Genomic DNA, 18,297 nt, shown 5'->3' with positions numbered 1-18,297 from the left:
CTTGGGAAATAGCACCTTTATTTCAGATAAAGGGCTACAATAACCATCTGAGATCTGTACTGTCAATTGATGGGGTGAAATTGCCATAACTGAAGATACATCACCAGACAGAATATCCTTTTCCACTATATTGGCATTATTCAAAAAGGCCTATACTTAAATCAGTATAAATACAATATATGTATTGAAGAGGTCGAACTACTGATTTGTCTACCTATCTTGTATTTCTCAGCTGCTGAAAACTACGTAAACACTAGGGGAAGGAAATGTAACTCTATTCTTTTTTTTTTTTTTTTAAGATGCAGTTTCACCATGATGGCCAGGCTGGTCTTGAACTCCTGACCTCAGGTGATCCACCCACCTCGACCTCCCAAAGTGCTAGGATTACAGGCGTGAGCCACCATGCCCAGCCTTCAACTCTATTCTTAGTTAACGTTGTTTTCATCTAAAATGACTTTGTTGTCATTGATGAATATGTTGCAACTTGCCTTCCTGAATATCCAGCTGCATTACCCTGTCAGCCATTACATTTTCAATAATGTTTCGGACTCTTCTGTGAAGCAGCACTGAGTTATCAAAAAGTTAACTTACTAGTGAGCAAAGTCTTTATGCAGTTTTAAGCTCTTGTACATTTCAGTAACTTACCTTATAGTTATGAAATGGAAATAATTAACAAACAGAAATATACATTTATCAAGTTTTTTGTTTTGTTTTGTCCTGTTTTTGAGACGGAATCTCACTCTGTCCCCAGGCTGGAGTGCAGTGGTGCAATCTCCACTCACTGCAACCTCCGCCTCCCGAGTTCAAGTGATTCTCCTGCCTCAGCCTCCCATGTAACTGGGACAACAGCCGCGCACCACTGCGCCAGCTACTTTTTAATATATTTAGTAGAGACGGGGTTTCACCATATTGGCAAGGCTGGTTTCAAACTTCTGACCTTGTGATCTGCCCACCTTGGCCTCCCAAAGTGCTGGGATTATAGGCATGAGCCACCACGTCCAGCCTTATCAAGTTTTAAATAATAACATTATATAACTTGTACAGAAGAGATTATGTCTGATTCCATGACCGATGAAAATTGCTATATAAATGAGAGGGTTTTCTTTTTTGTTTTTTGCTTTTCACATCTAACAGTAAAGAAGTCCATATTTACTGAGAGAAGAAAATTCAATTTCTTATAACAATTTCAAATTTCTAAAAAATTATTATTGTTAAGCCAGGCGCGGTGGCTCAAGCCTGTAATCCCAGCACTTTGGGAGGCTGAGGCGGGTGGATCACGAGGTCAAGAGATCGAGACCATCCTGGTCAACATAGTGAAACCCTGTCTCTACTAAAAATACAAAAAATTAGCTGGGCATGGTGGCACGTGCCTGTAATCCCAGCTACTCAGGAGGCTGAGGCAGGAGAATTGCCTGAGCCCAGGAGGCGGAGGTTGCGGTGAGCCGAGATTGCGCCATTGCACTCCAGCCTGGGTAACAAGAGCGAAACTCCGTCTCAAAAAAAAAAAAAAAATTATTGTTATGCCATAGCCTGGGTTCTTAAAGCTTTCATTAAGTTTAAAAAGCTTAGACAAGATTTTAGCAGAACAGTGGATTTGGAATCAGGAGACATTTGAGATTTATTTATGTGCTGTTAGCAATCATTTCACTTTTTTGGTTTTAGTTTTCTCATAAGTTGTAATGGTGTTTACCTAAATGACACATAGATTCCTTCCAGTGCTAGCATTCTATGAGTTTTGGGGTAGTTTTTAAATAATATAAGTATTATAGGAATTGTATAATATAAGTTAACTTCCTTATTAACTTATGAAGGGCAAATAGATAAGAATCTAAGAACGAAATCTTTTGTTGCATTTAAAGTAAGAGTCTAATTGTAACAATTTAAGATAGCTAACAAATAGTACAGAAGTAACTGGTGTTTTCCTCCTATTTATTCTTCCTCCAGTAAGAATCAAAAATAAAATGTGTGCTTTGGGAGGCCAAGGTGGGAGAATTGCTTGAGGCCAGGAGTTTGAGATCAGCCTGGGCAGCACAGAAGACTCCATCACTACCCAAAAAATGCAAAATTAGCCAGGCAGGGTGGCACATGCCTGTAATCCCAGCTACTCAGGAGGCTGATGAGGGAGGGTCTTTTGAGCCTGTGAGATTGAGGCTGCAGTAAGCCAAGGTCACACCACTTTAACCTGGGTGACAGAGTGAGAACCTGTCAAGCCAGTGGGGTAGGGGGAGGAAGGGGAGAGAGAGAGAGAGAGAGAAGGAAAGAAGGAAGGGAAGGAAGGGAGGAAGGAAAGAAGGAAGAAGGGAAGGAAGGGAGGAAGGAAGGAAGGGGGGAGGGAGGGAGGGAAAGAAAGAGAAAGAGAGGAGAGAATAGGGACAGAAAAAGTGGAAGGAGAGATAGAGAAAGAAAGAAAGCAAAGGAAAGAGAGAAAGGAAGAAAGAAAAGAAGAAAGAAAGAAGGAAAAATGGGAAGATAGTCAGTTAACAAATAAAGTCTTTTCAATGATACCTGCTGTCAGCCTTTGAAAAGAGTACTTTGCCATCATGGAATCTCAAGAATGAAAACTCTGAATCACTAACAGTAGTAAGCAGCGGTCACTACTCCAGTAAATAAAAGAATGAAATTTTTGCGCTGCTTTTTCTGGTTTATGATAGCGATCTTTTACCCACAAAATTTCCTTTTTTTTTTTTTTTTTTTTTAAAGATGGGGCTTCACCATGATGGCCAGGTGGCCAGGCTGGTCTTGAACTCCTGACCTCAGGTGATCCACCCACCTCGGCCTCCCAAAGTGCTGGGATTACAGGCGTGAGCCACCACGCCCAGCCTTACCCACAAAATTTTCTAACTCAATAGAAACCCTCCTCATGATTTAACTCTAAATAGTAAAGGCTTGCACTTCAGTATAATCATGATTAATAGCAATTTAAAAGTCCATTTCTCAATATGTCAGTTTCATATCTTTTAAAAATTGTGAATCTCTTAAAATATTTTTTTGGTTTTTATTTCATGGTACTATACTTGTTTTGACTCATGAATTTTAAGATGCCATTGCCCTGTAGGGCACAGGAGATATATTTTAAAACATGAGTATGTACATGGATGTTTTCTTTCCCCAAAGGCTTGGCATCCTTTAGCCTTTTAACAACCTTGAGAGGAAAGGTTAGCATTATCCCTCTTCTAAAACATTTTTATGGCTAAGGCCATCTCCAGATACATTTTCATGTTATAGAATTATGAAATGGGACCAGGCACGGTAGCTCACACCTGTAATCCTAGTACTTTGGGAGTCTGAGGTGGGCGGATCACAAGGTCAGGAGATCGAGACCATCCTGGCCAACATGGTGAAAACCCATCTCTACTAAAAATACAAAAAAGATTAGCTGGGCATGGTGGCACTCACCTGTGGTCCCACCTACTTGGGAGGCTGAGGCAGAATTGCTTGAACTCAGGAGGCGGAGATTGCAGCAAGCTGAGATTGTGCCAGTGCACTCCAGCCTGGGGGACAGTGCAGGACTCTGTCTCAGAAAAAATAAAAAGAATTATGAAATGAAGGGTGAAAAATATATAAATATACCAGGTTCCACCAGAAATGAGAGTGATTGACCAAAGGTTGGAAAGAGCTTTCTGGCAGGGAAAACTGTTTTTCTTCTCTTTTTCCTAGGGAAAAAACCCTATCTTGTGCAGTGTACAATATAAAAATATTTCTTAGAGGCCGGGTGTGGTGGCTCACACCTGTAATCCCAGCGCTTTGGGAAGCTGAGGTGGGCAGATAACCTGAGGACAGGAGTTTGAGACCAGCCTGGCCAAAATGATGAAACCTCGTCTGTACTAAAAAAAATAGCCGGGTGTGGTGGTGCACTCCTGTAATCTCAGCTACTTGAGGGGCTGAAGTAGGAGAATCACTTGTGCCCAGGAGGTGGAGGCTGCAGTGAGCAGAGATTGCATCACTGTAATCCAGCCTGAGTGACAGACTGAGACTCGGTCTCAAAAACATGATTTTTTTTCTTTTAGTGAGTCAACTAGAACACTTAGCTCATTTCTTTAATTCGATTCTAAAAATTCACATTTCTTTCTAGTACTCAGTAAATCAGAGTATGTGACACATTTGCTTCCCTTTCCAGCGTCCAAGTATAAAGGTGGAGGAATAGTGGTTAGGGAACTCCGAAAATGGGGCATCCCAGAGATTGTAGTGAGCCAAGATCGTGCCATTGCACTCCAGCCTTGGTGACAGAGTGAGACTTTGTCTCAAAAAAAAAAAAAAAAATTATTTATTTAAATAAAAGAGACAATGGGGCCTCCTAGACCTTACATTTCCCCCTTATTGCCTTAGACAAAATATAAGATGATAACTATTTATTTTACCAGTGGGAAGATGGGGACACAGAGATGTTAGATAGTTGCCCAAGGTCAGTACAGTTTAGACACAGATTCAAACATGGCTTCAGAAGCCATATGTGTAGTCACTATATCACATGGCCCCTCAATGGCTCAAGCTTTTAGCCACAGTTTAGTTTACATAGGCATCATCAACTAAAAGGCATATGCTGTTCCCTGTGTTCTTTAATATTGAAGTTTGGGTCTGAAAAAGAAATTATTTTGGCTTTTCCCTCTGTGATCATTGAAGTCTACATCATACTGCTAAATCTACTATCAACCTCTGCTTTTAGTATGATTCTCCTTTTTTACTTCTTTTTCTTTTTCTTTCTTTTTTTTTTTTTTTTGAGACGGAGTTTCGCTCTTGTTACCCAGGCTGGAGTGCAATGGTGCGATCTCGGCTCACTGCAACCTCCGCCTCCTGGGTTCAGGCAATTCTTCTGCCTCAGCCTCCTGAGTAGCTGAGATTACAGGCACGCGCCACCATGCCCAGCTAATTTTTTTTTTTTTTTTTGTATTTTTAGTAGAGGCAGGGTTTCACCATGTTGACCAGGATGGTCTCGATCTCTTGACCTCGTGATCCACCCGCCTCGGCCTCCCAAAGTGCTGGGATTACAGGCTTGAGCCACCGCGCCCGGCACTTATATTTCAAGTTCATATGTTCAGTAAACATTTGAGTCTCTGCTATATGCTAGTCATTGTTCTAAGCAATGGGACTATACAGATGGCCACATCCAATCTTGTTCCAAAAATAACTTTAACCTTCAAAAAAACTTTTTTTTAGAAGTGAACCAAGATCACTAAGAAAATGTCACTTCCCTCCTAGAAACCACAATCTGATGAAGATACTTTATAAAAAATTACAATATGATAAATGCCAGCTAACAGAGACATTTCACAAAGAACTTTACTTTTGATCAGTTTACCAGGTGGTAAGTTGGGGAATGAGAGAGAAAGGGAATGCTGTGTGAAGTTAGCAGCAGGATATGGTTTGGTGTGGCTGAAGAAAACAGCACATTTTCTTGGAGTGTGGAGGACAAGTCAGAAACAATAATGTTGAAAAATGCAGCCGGGCACAGTGGCTCATGCCTGCAGTTCCAGCACTTTGGGAGGCTGAGGCGTTTGGATCATGTGGTCAGGAGATTGAGACCAGCCTGGCCAAGACAGTGAAATGCCATCTCTACTAAAGATACAAAAAATTAGCCGGGCATGGTGGCACATGCCTAAATCCCAGCTACTCTGGAGGTTAAGGCAGGAGAATCGTTTGAACCCAGGAGGCAAAATTGCAGTGAGCTGTGATTGTGCCATTACACTCCAGCCTGGGTGACAGCACAAGGCTCTATCTCAAAAAAAAAAAAAAAAAAAAAAAAAAAAAAAAAAAAAGAGAAAGAAAGAAAAATGCAGACAAAAGCCTCTTTCTTGTAGTATTATCTCTTTTAAAAAAAAAAACTTTTCTAATTTTTTTTATTGTTTTGAAAAGAAAAGTGGAGAAATGAATCTAGAAGGAAAGAATCTACACAAACTTCCAGTGGCCTCAATAATCACAAAAATACCTCGTCCATTAATATCCAAAGAAGAACCTGAGTTGCCAGAAATCAGACAAAGAGGCCAATTTCCTGTGGAGTTTGACAAAATGCAGGATCTTATCTTTAAAAATCCTACAAGGCAGACCATAATGACTACTGAGACACTGAAGAAAATGCAGATTGACCGGTAAGGAAGGAACACATTTTGCAATGGAATCATGTGCTTACACATAGATGAGAGAATGACTGCTCTGTTTTATGTGTTAGTCACTACTGCTGAGAGTAGAATTAGCTCATTAGAGGCAGGGTGAGACGAATGCAAAGCAAGGCAGCTATATGATATTGCACAAGTTACTAAGACCCAGTTTTACTCCTGTACCCCAGGCTGGAGTGCAGTGGGGACGGCACTGCAGCCTCCGCCTCCCGAGTTCAAACAATTCTCCTGCCTCAGCCTCCTGAAGAGCTGGGATTACAGGTGTGTACCACCATGCCTGGCTAAGTTTTGTATTTTTGGTAGAAACGGTTTCCCCATGTTGGCCAGGCTGGTCTGAAACTCCCAACCTCAGGTGACCCACCTGCCTCAGCCTCCTAAACTGTTGGGATTACAGGCGTGAGCCACCGCACCAGTTATTATGTCTTTGTTTCCAATTTTCATTTTATTTATTTTTTAAATTCTTTTTTTCCCCTTCAGACATATACCTGCATATTGTTTATTTTTTAGACACTAGGTCACTGTGTTGCCCAGGCTGGAGGGCAGTAGCTATTCACAGGAGACGCCAGAGCACTGCCACCCTCAAGCTTCTGGCTTCAAGTGATCTTGTTGCATAGCTGGGACCACAAGCACACTGGCTGTTTCCAATCACTAAAAATGAGAATGGGCCAGGCACAGGGGCTCACACCTGTAACTGCAGCACTTTGGGAGGCCAAGGTGGGCAGATCATGAGGTCAGGTGTTCGAGACCAGCCTGGCCAACAAGGTGAAACCCTGTCTCTACTAAAAATATGAAAATTACTTGGGCGTGGTGGCATGCACCTGCATTCACAGCTACTCAGGAGGCTAAGGCAGAATTGCTTGAACCTGGGAAGTGGAGGTTTCAGTGAGCTGAGATCATGCCACTGCACTCCAGCCTGGGCAACAGAGCAAGACTCTGTCTCAAAAAAACAAAAATGACAGTAATAGCAGCCTTGCAACAGTAGTGTAAGTGTTAGAAATAAGGCTTTAGCCGAGTACCTGACACAGATTGGTAGCAATTGTGATACCTTATCCATTAATAAGAAATAGCTGCTGGACAGCCAAATTCTAACTGTGCTTTAACCCTGAGGGTTTCTTAAATCCCCATTGCCTCATAATTTTTTGTTGTCAGCTGGCTTGATGACAAACCTGTTAAGTTTAAGAGGGCGTAACATTATGCTAAGAACTTTTGGTAAATGAGTTCACTGCAGTTTACCCCGTGCCACGAGCTAAATCCAGTATGAAATCTGTTTTTGAAGTTTTATTGGAATACAGTATTGCCCATTTGTTTATACGTTGTCTGTGACTGCTTTCATGCCACAATGCAGAGCTGAGTCGTTGCCTAAGAGAACTTATGGCAGGCAAGGCCGAATATTTATTATTTGTCCCTTTACAGAGAAAGTTTGCTAACCTTGGTATTAGACCCTAACCAAGGGTAAGATCTGTTGCTAAAGTCAGTCCGGCCCAGATTTGCATCTGACAGAAAGGTATCCTGCTTAGACACTGCCCAGTGCAGTTAACGTTCTTTCCATTCTCAGTGTGTGGCTCATACCGTTTCTTGAAAGACCCAAAATACCAGTCTCAGATTATTTGTAGAGGATTCGTTTTAGGTTTATATTCCATATGAAACCCAGGGTGGCTAGGTGCGGTGGCTCACACCTGTAATCCCAGCACTTTGGGAGGCCAAGGCAGGTGGATCACAGGATCAGGAGATTGAGACCATCCTGGCCAACATGATGAAACCCCGTCTCTACTAAAAATGCAAAAGATTAGCTGGGCGTGGTGGTGCACGCCTGTGATCCCAGCTACTCAGGAGGCTGAGGCAGTGAACCAAGGAGGCAGAGATTTCAGTGAGCCAGGATCATGTCACTGCAATACAACCTGGGCGACAGTGTGAGACTCTGTCTCAAAAAAACAAAAAAAGAAAGAAGAAACCAGGGTATACTCATAAAAGGTACATCTCCCACAGTTATCCAGAATCAAAGTGGAAATCACAATATTAAAGACATAAAAACTACAATAGGCTGGGGGGTGGTGGCCCACACCTGTGATTCTACCATTTTGGGAGGCCAAGGTGGGAGGATTGCTTGAGCCCAGAAGTTTGAAACCAGCCTGGACAACATAGTGAAACCTTATCTCTACTAAAAATTTAAAAATTACCTGGGCATGATGGTGCATGCCTATGGTCTCAGCTACTCTGGAGGCTGAGATGGAAGGATCGCCTGAGCCTGGAAAGTGAGACCCTATCTTTAAATAAATAAATATATTAATTAATAATAATTTTTAAGAAATCACAAAGTTACTTTTCTTTTTATTTTTTTTTTTTCCTTTTTTGGAGACAGAGTCTTACTCTGTCGCCCATACTAGAGTGCAGTGGCACCTCCTCACAAGGTCAGGAGTTCAAGACCAGCCCAGCCAACATGGTGAAACCCTGTCTGTACTAAAAATACAAAAATTAGCCAGGTGTGGTGGCATGCACCTGTAATCCCAGCTACTCAGGAGGCTGAGGCAGGAGAATCGCTTGAACCTGGAAGGCAGAGGTTGCCGTGAGCCAAGATCACACCACTGCACTCTAACCTGGGTAACACAGCGACACTCCATCTGAAAAAAGAAAAAATCACCCAGAAGGAACATCATAATGAAATTGGAATTATCCCAGGAATGGAAAAATAGTTTAGCATTGGAAAATGTAAAAAAAAAAAAAAAAAAAAAAAAGAAGAAGAAGAAATAAAAAGAAAGATCAAGTGATGCAGAAAAGGCATTTGGAAAATTCAACATACAATCATCATTTAAAAACCAATGCCAAAAACCTCTTAGCACCACCGTAAACCTGGGTAACAGAGTGAGTCTGTCTCAAAAAAAAAAAAAAAAAAAAAAAAGTAAAACTACATGTATTATTTAAATGACACACAGAAACACATAATGAAAGTATCACAACATGCCAGAGCATAATAATTACCGAATTCAGAAGACTGTTTATCTTTGGGGAAGATTGAGGGACTGGGATTAGAGACTTCAGATGTATTTGACATGTAACTGAAAAACCAAGTCTTTTAAAAAAAACCAAGTCTCTAACATGGTAAAATGTTTAAATTTTCTGTTATATGCAGAAATACTCATTATTCATTATACTTTCTAAATTTTTAAAATATTTCATAATTTTGAAAAAGTTAAATCATTAAAAAAAATTTTTTTAAAGACCTAATCAGGCCGGGCGCGGTGGCTCAAGCCTGTAATCCCAGCACTTTGGGAGGCTGAGGCGGGTAGATCACGAGGTCAAGAGATTGAGACCATCCTGGTCAACATGGTGAAACCCTGTCTCTACTAAAAATACAAAAAAAACTAGCTGGGCATGGTGGCGCGTGCCTGTAATCCCAGCTACTCAGGAGGCTGAGGCGGGAGAATTGCCTGAGCCCAGGAGGCGGAGGTTGCAGTGAGCCGAGATCGCGCCATTGCACTCCAGCCTGGGTAACAAGAGCGAAACTCCGTCTCAAAAAAAAAAAAAAAAAAAAGACCTAATCAAACTTTTTTTCTTTTTTTGAGACTGAGACTCACTCTGTGGCCCAGGCTGGAGTGCAGTGGCACAATCTCAGCTCACTGCAACCTCTGTCTCCTGGATTCAAGCAATTCTCCCGCCTCAGCCTGCTGAGTAGCTGGGATTCCAGGCACACGCCACCATGCCCAGCTAATTTTTGTATTTTTAGTAGAGACGAGGTTTCACCATGTTGGCCAAGCTGGTTTCAAACGCCTGACCTCGTGATCTGTCTGCCTCGGCCTCCCAAGTTCTGATATTACAGGCATAAGCCACCACGCCTGGCCTGAGTCTTAACTTGTGTGACTTCTGTAGCCCTTTGAGAATGTAGGGAAATATATATATATATATATATGTATATATACACACACACATATATATTTTGTTTGTTTTGAAACCAGGTCTTGCTATGTTGTCCCATCTGATCTCAAATTCCTGGGCCCAGGCAGTTCTTCCACCTCAGCCTCCCAAGTAGCTGGGATCAAGGCACATGCCACTGCACCTGGCCTGAAAATTTAATTTATTAACTCATCTTTTTTTGTTTCCTTTCTCCTCACAGGCAGTTTTTCAGTGATGTGATTGCAGATACCATTAAGGAGTTGCAAGATTTGGGCACTTTCAACAATCTCCTGCAAGCTTTGAGCAAAGAGAGGGAAAAAAAAATGCATTTCTATGATGTCATTGCCAGGTCAGAATAATGTTAGGTTTATTTGCTTTGCTGCATTTTAAAGTGCTATAACACTGTTACTGGAAATCCTTGATTCTTAAAGCAAACCAACCATTTGATTTCCAGGGAAGATAACTAGAAGTCAGAATTTGGGTTTTCTTCCTAGTTTTGCTGGGACAGTAAGTCAGATTTCTAGGCCTTCGTTACCTGTATTTACAATACACCAAGACTATTCTTCCTTCTCTGTTAGTCTTTCTTAAGACTGAATTCATTGAAAATCACTGAACAATAACAAATGAATGCCAAGGAAAGCTTTTCTTTTCCAGGACCTTTCAACTTAGGAATTCTTTCCGGAACTCCATTTTGTTTGTTTGTTTGTTTGTTTGTTTGTTTGTTTTTTGAGGCACAGTCTTGCTGTCACCCAAGTTGGAGTATAATGGCATGATCTCAGTTCACTGCAACCCCTGCCTCCCAGGTCCAAGCAATTCTCCTGCCTCAGCCTCCCAAGTAGGTGGACCTGCAGACACCCGCCACCGCACCTGGCTAACTTTTGTATTTTTAATAGAGACGGGGTTTCACCATGTTGGCTAGGCTGGTCTTGAACTCCTGGCCTCAAGTGATCCACCCACCTCAGCCTCCCAAAGTGCTGGGATTACAGGCATGAGCCACGGCGCCCGGCCTGAAACTCCCTTTAGATGTTCATCCAGTAATGATTGATCCTGCATTTTTCTCGTCCTTTTTTGCTCCTTTACCATCTGCATTGTTTTTATTCTGTTCTTAGAGAGATTTCCTTTGTCTTCCAACTCTTTCTTCTTATTTTTCTAACACTGGGACTTGCTCTGCCGCCCAGGCTGAAGTGCAGCCTCAACCTCCCAGGCTCAAGTGATCCTCCTGCCTCAGCCTCCCAAGTGGCTAGAACCACAGATGTGTGTCACCGTGCCTGCCTAATTTTTTAATTTTTTAAAGTCAGAGTCCCACCATGTTGGTCAGGCTGGTCTCAAACTCTTAGCTGCAAGTAATCCACCCATCTTGGCCTCCCAAAATGCTTGGATTACAAGTGTGAGCCACTACACCCGGCCTTCTGTTTTTGTTTTGTTTTGTTTTGATTTAATTTTTTTTTTTTTTTTTTTTTAGACAGAGTTTTGCTCTTGTTACCCAGGCTGGAGTGCAATGGCGCGATCTCGGCTCACCGCAACCTCCGCCTCCTGGGTTCAGGCAATTCTCCTGCCTCAGCCTCCTGAGTAGCTGGGATTACAGGCAAGCGCCACCATGCCCAGCTAATTTTTTGTATTTTTAGTAAAGACGGGGTTTCACCATGTTGACCAGGATGGTCTCGATCTCTTGACCTTGTGATCCACCCGCCTCGGCCTCCCAAAGTGCTGGGATTACAGGCTTGAGCCACTGCGCCCGGCCCAGACTGAGTTGTTTTTTGTTGTTGTTGTTGTTGTTGTTGTTTTTAGGCGGAGTTTCGCTCTTGTTACCCAGGCTGGAGTGCAATGGCGTGACCTCGGCTCACCGCAACCTCTGCCTCCTGGGTTCAGGCAATTCTCCTGCCTCAGCCTCCTGAGTAGCTGGGATTACAGGCACGCACCACCATGCCCAGCTAATGTTTTGCATTTTTAGTAGAGACGGGGTTTCACCGTGTTGACCAGGATGGTCTCGATCTCTTGACCTCGTGATCCACCTGCCTCGGCCTCCCAAAGTGCTGGGATTACAGGCTTGAGCCACCGCGCCCGGCAATTTTTTTTTTTTTTAAGAGATGCGATCTCGGCCGGGCGCAGTGGCTCAAGCCTGTAATCCCAGCACTTTGGGAGGCCGAGGCGGGTGGATCACAAGGTCAAGAGATCGAGACCAACCTGGTCAACATGGTGAAACCCCATCTCTACTAAAAATACAAAAAATTAGCTGGGCATGGTGGCGCGTGCCTGTAATCCCAGCTACTCAGGAGGCTGAGGCAGGAGAATTGCCTGAACCCAGGAGGCGGAGGTTGCGGTGAGCCGAGATCGCGCCATTGCACTCCAGCCTGAGTGACAAGAGCAAAACTCCGTCTCAAAAAAAAAAAAAAAAAAAAAAAAGAGATGCGATCTCACTATGTTGCCTAGGCTACTCTCCAACTCCTGACCTCAAGCGATCCTCCCACCTTGGCCTCCCAAAGTGTTTGGATTATAGGTGTGAGCCACCGCACCTGGCTCTAGTCTGTTTTTAATATTAGGGGAATTATTTCGGTGTTTGGTCATCTTTGGCCGTTCGTTTGTATTTACGAGTGAGTGCTAGGAAGCTGATGGAGGCACTGCTTTGTGCATGTGGACAGTGCTTCACTGCAGCGGCTGGGCAGAAGAAAAAGTAGATCTTTTCCCTTGGTATAGTCAGCACTCTCGAAAAATCTGCCAGTCTGCTGGGAAGAGTGAGGGGCAGTGAAGAAGTCACGGTTATTGTCTGTGGTTATTCTCCGTGGTTATTCACTGACTGACTACCCCTCTGTTGAGAGCTAGCCAGGGAAAGGTTGGGGAAACTCAACCATCCAGTAAGTGTAACGTTTTTCGATCCCTTTTTAGCACGGCCCTTCATCTCCACCTCCAGATCTGTCTGGTTCTATCTCCAAGTCCAAACCTTGGTTCAACTATTCCAGGAGACCCAGCCAAAACTAACAATACACCCATGATATCCCAAGATGAGGAAAGGCAGCTGCCTGACCACAAGGGCTGGGGAAGGGAATCAAAAGGTCAAATGCTCCTCTGCCAGACTTCTTCACTCCACTCAGATTTAGCCCTGTAGCTGGGCGCAGACGCTCACACCTGCCAGCGCTTTGGGAGGCTGAGGCAGGATCACCTGAGGTCAGGAGTTCGAGACAAGCCTGGCCAACATGGCGAAAACCCATCTCTACCAAAAATACAAAAAATTAGCCGGGTGTGGTGGCAGTCACCTGTAATCCCAGCTACTCGGGAGGCTGAGGCAGGAGAATCGCTTGAACCCAGGAGGTGGAGGGTTGCAATGAGCCGAGATTGCACCACTGCACTCCAGCAGCCTGGGCAACAGAGGGAAACTCTGTCTAAACAAAACAAAACCAAAACAAACAAAAAGATGTGTGGTGCCTTCATGTGATGGGCTTTTCTGGAGGGTCTGTAGCTTCACTCAGTTTTCTTCTTCTGGGCTTCTCATTCTGTACACATTCAGATCTCATTCTTCTCACTGCTTTCTGTCTTCTTTAATTTTGCTGATGTGTTTCTTCTCCCAATCTCTTTGTCTTTTTTTTTTTTTTTTTTTTTTTTTTTTTTTTTTAAAGAGGGGGTTTCACCATGTTGGTCAGGCTGGCCTTCAACTTCCAACCTCAGGTGACTCACCCTCCTTCTCCTCCAAAGTGCTTGGATTACAGGCGTGAGCCACCACGCCCGGCCAATCTCTTTGTCTTTATAAGTTTATACCTTTTATTATTTCTTGCCTGTTATTTTAGTATTGTTTCAAGAGGGAACAGAGAGCTGGGCATGGTGGCTTATGCGTGTGATCCTAGCACTTTGGAAGGCTGAGGTGAGTGGATCATTGGAGGTCAGGAGTTCGAGACAGCCTGGCCAACATGGTGACACCTGGGAGGTGGAGGCTGCAGTGAGTCGAGATCACACCACTGGACTCCAGCCTAGGAAACAGAGTGAGACTCTGTCTCAGAATAAATAAACAAAAAATAAATAAAAATAAAAATAAAAATTCTTGAGTAAAAATCTTTACCTAGCTGCAGCTTAGTAAGAAGTCTTGTTTTATCATTTTGTTTATTCTGGTATTGTTTTGCTATTTTTTGTTTTTGTTTTGTTTTTTGTTTGTTTTTTGAGACGGAGTTTCGCTCTTGTTACCCAGGCTGGAGTGCAATGGCGCGATCTCGGCTCACCGCAACCTCCGCCTCCTGGGCTCAGGCAATTCTCCTGCCTCAGCCTCCTGAGTAGCTGGGATTACAGGCACGAGCCACCATGCCCAGCTAATTTTTTGTATTTTTAGTAGAGACGGGGATTCACCATGTTGACTGGGATGGTCTCGATCTCTCGACCTCGTGATCCGCCCGCCTCGGCCTCCCAAAGTGCTGGGATTACAGGCTTGAGCCACCGCGCCCGGCCTTTGTTTGTTTTAAACCTAAATAATGGTATTGCTAGAGAGAAGCAGAAGGCTGTTTCTCAGAGCGCACTGAGAAACAGTAATAGAGTTGAGTTCTCAGGCTCTGGTGCCAGACCGTACTGAGTTTGAACCCCTTTCTGCCATTTACTATGTGTGTGACCATGGCAAGAACAGAAGTCCAGGTCTTCTGAGAAATAGAAGCCAAGATGGAATTATTCATGCAAAGACTGTATTAGCACTTTGGGAGGCCGGGGCGGGTGGATCACGAGGTCAAGAGATCGAGACCATCCTGGTCAACATAGTGAAACCCCATCTCTACTAAAAACACAAAAAATTAGCTGGGCATGGTGGCGCGTGCCTGTAATCCCAGCTACTCAGGAGGCTGAGGCAGGAGAATTGCCTGAACCCAGGAAGCGGAGGTTGCGGTGAACTGAGATCGCGCCATTGCACTCCAGCCTGGGTAACAAGAGTGAAACTCCATCTCAAAAAAAAAAAAAGAAAAGCTCTCCTCCGAGCACAAATCATTCTCATTTCTTCTAGGGAGGAAAAAGGAAGAAAACAGATAAAATCCCTTCAAAAACAGCTAATTAACGTCAAAAAAGAACGGCAATTTGAAGTACAGGTAAGAATTACCTGCGTAACACCAAAAGTGACTGAGCTAACATAGCTATTAAATATACAGATGCTATCTTTCTTAAGCAGAGAAGAGTTACGCATAAAAGATCATTGTTTCTTCTGGCGTTCCTTTACTGTTGAAAATATAGCCAGGCACAGTGGTTCACACCTGTAGTCCCAGCACTTTAGAAGGCCGAGATGGGTGGATCACCTGGGGTCAGGAGTTTGAGACCAGCCTTGCCAACATGGTGAAACTCCATCGCTACTAAAAATATAAAAATTAGCTGGGTGTGGTCGTGCGTGCCTGTAATCCCAGCTACCTGGGAGGCTGAGGCAGGAGAATCACTTGAACCCTGGGAGGTTGCAGTGAGCTGAGATACCGCCATTGCCCTCTAGCCTGGGTGACAGAGTGAGATTCTGTCTCAAAAAAAGAAAAAGAAAAAAGAAAATATAAAGAGAGCAACTAGAGAGCTGGCCTGGGTTGTACAGGTATGTCTTGAGTACAGAGCCCTGTGAGACCCCAACCCCCTGAAGCTCTTAGTTCTCACCCTTATACCCTAACCCCACATACGTCACCCACTCCTCCCCCACAGGGGACCTAGTCTCAGGCAGCCTCTTGTATTCTTAAATCCCAGACGCAAAATTATATTCCTAGAGAAGACATTAAGCATATTATAAACCTTCTTATACGTGGCAGTTAGGCTTAATCATGGTATTTGTATTACATTTTTCTTTCTTTTCTTTTTTTTTTTTTTTTTTGAGACAGAGTTTCGCTCTTGTTGCCCAGGCTGGAGTGCAATGGCACGATCTTGGCTCACCGCAACCTCTGCCTCCTGGGTTCAGGCAATTCTCCTGCCTCAACCTCCTGAGTAGCTGGGACTACAGGCATGCGCCACCATGCCCAGCTAATTTTTTTTTGTATTTTTAGTAGAGACGGGGTTTCACCATGTTGACCAGGATGGTCTCGATCTCTTGACCTCGTGATCCACCCGCCTCGGCCTCCCAAAGTGCTGGGATTACAGGTATGAGCCGCTGCGCCCGGCTTGTATTATATTTCTTGGACAAAGTGGATTTGTGAGCTTTTGTGGTCACCAGGACCCAACCTCATATCTAGATTACTTTTACAAGAAAATACATCCCAAGTTTCAAGGAACTGATTTGCAAAACAAAATTGGAGCTACAATCTAAGCAGTTAGAAACAAGCTGTGATAGGATAATTGGCAGCTTTTCTTATGAGCAGTCTAGAAAGTTATAGAGGATGGCCGGGCACAGTGGTTTACGTCTGCAATCCCAGCACTTTGGGAAGCTGAGGTGGGCAGATCACCTGAAGTCAGGAGTTCCAGACCAGCCTGGCCAACATGGTGAAACCCCATCTCTATTAAAAATACAAAAGAATTAGCCAGGCATGATGGCACATGCTTATAATCCCAGCTACTCAGGAGGCTGAGGCAAGAGAATTGCTTGAACCCAGGAGGCGGAGGTTGCAGTGAGCTGAGATCACACCACTGCACTCCAGCCTGGGCAACTCAGCAAGACTCCATCTCAAAAAAAAAAAAAAAAAAAAAAAAAAAAAAAAAAAAAAGGCATGGGTGGGTGGAGAAGAAATGGGGAAGACGGGAGAAGGGAAGTGCGTAGGAAAACAGTGAGCCAAAAGCAGATCTCTCTTAAAATTCATTTAATCAACATTTATTGAGCCTATAAATTGTGCCAGGCACTGGGCAAGATTTTACAGATGACAAAATAGGCTTAGTGAGGTTAAGTAATTTGCCTGCAATCCTGCAACCTGTAAGAGAATATGAAATACTAAGACATATTATCAAAGGGCTTATAGCATATTCTGTGCCAGAAATACTCAGTCTCTTTGGAATCATTCTGATCTAGCTGGAGGAACTCTCATACAATTAGGATGATTCTGTAGCATTATATCAAGAAGTTAGTAGACAAAATAACTTGAAGAATTCCATTCTGATTCATCTTAGGGACCTAATGATTCTTTTTCTTTTTCTTTTATTGAGACAGGGTCTCACTCTATTGCCCAGGCTAAAGTGCAATGGCGTGAACACAGCTCACTGCAGCCTCGACCTCTGGGGCTCAAGGGATTCTACCACTTCAGTCTCCCTAGTAGCTGGGACTACAGATGCATGCCACCAGGCCTAGATAGTTTTTAAATTGTTTTCAAGGACAGATTTCGCCATGTTGCCCAGGCCAGTCTTGAACTTCTGGGTTCAAGTGATCCTTCTGCCTTGATTTCACAAAGTTTTGGGATTATAGGTGTGAGCCACCCCACCGGGCTGGGACCTAATGACACTTGAAGTCAAGCTTACCCAACCTGCAACCCACAGGCCACATGTGGCCCAGGATGGCTTTGCGTGGGGCCCAACACAAATTCATAAGCTTTGTTAAAACATTAGGAGAGACTGTGTGTGTGTGATTTTTTTTTTTAAGCTCATCAGCTATCGTTGGTGTATTTTACGTGTGGCCCAATGCAATTCTTCTTCTTCCAGTGTGGCCAGTGAAGCCAAAAGACTGGACACCCCTGCCTGTGTCTGCTTTCCTTAATAGAGGATTTTTCCAATTACCACTTTGTTTTTCCTTCTAGTAGTTACTGAGAATTAATTCCCTAGCTACTTGGGAGGCTGAAGACAGGAGATTGCTTGAGTTTAGGAGTTCAAGATTACAGTGAGCTACAATGGCGACACTGTACTACAGCCTGGGGGACAGAGTTAGACCCTATCTCAAGAAAAGAAAAATGAGGCTGGGTGTAGCAGTCCTAGCACTTTGGGAGGCTGAGATGGGAGGACCATTTGAGCCCAGGGTTTTGAGGCCAGCCTGGGCAACATAGTGAAACTCTGTTTCTACAATGATAATAATAATAAGCCTCTATAGGCTGAGGCAGGAGGATTTCTACAGCCTGAGAGGTCAAAGTTGCAGTGAGCTATGATCATGCTGCACTTCAGCCTGAGTGACAGAACAAGACCCTGTCTCGAAGAAAAAACAACAAAAAAGCTGGGTGCAGTGGCTCATGTCTGTAATCTCAGCACTTCAGGAGGCCAAGGCGGGAGGATCCCTTGAAGCCAAGAGTTTGAGACCAGCCTGGGCAACATAAAGAGACCTCCATCTCTCAAAATGTTAAAAAGTTAGCCGGGCATGATGGCATACACTTGTAGTACTAGCTACTTGGGAGGATCACTTGAGCCCAGAAATTGAAGGTTAGTGAACTGTGATCAAGTCACTGGACTCCAGCCTGGGTGACAGAGG

General features: G+C 43.7%; 1 protein-coding gene across 3 annotated transcripts in view; it reads left to right on the top strand.

Annotated features, from left to right (window-relative positions):
* Nucleotides 1-18,297, top strand: part of DRC9 (dynein regulatory complex subunit 9) — a 42,184-nt gene that overhangs the window by 10,050 nt on the left and 13,837 nt on the right. For all 3 annotated transcript variants that reach the window (XM_039461994.2, XM_074406130.1, XM_074406131.1), the window contains 3 exons: nt 5,851-6,083; nt 10,219-10,347; nt 14,965-15,046. In XM_039461994.2, the coding sequence (XP_039317928.1) occupies nt 5,851-6,083; nt 10,219-10,347; nt 14,965-15,046 (444 nt within the window). The remainder of the gene's footprint in view (nt 1-5,850; nt 6,084-10,218; nt 10,348-14,964; nt 15,047-18,297) is intronic.

Source organism: Saimiri boliviensis, chromosome 9 (genome assembly GCF_048565385.1).
Source record: "Saimiri boliviensis isolate mSaiBol1 chromosome 9, mSaiBol1.pri, whole genome shotgun sequence".
Taxonomy (NCBI): domain Eukaryota; kingdom Metazoa; phylum Chordata; class Mammalia; order Primates; family Cebidae; genus Saimiri; species Saimiri boliviensis.
This window is presented reverse-complemented; position numbering and strand designations above follow the sequence as displayed.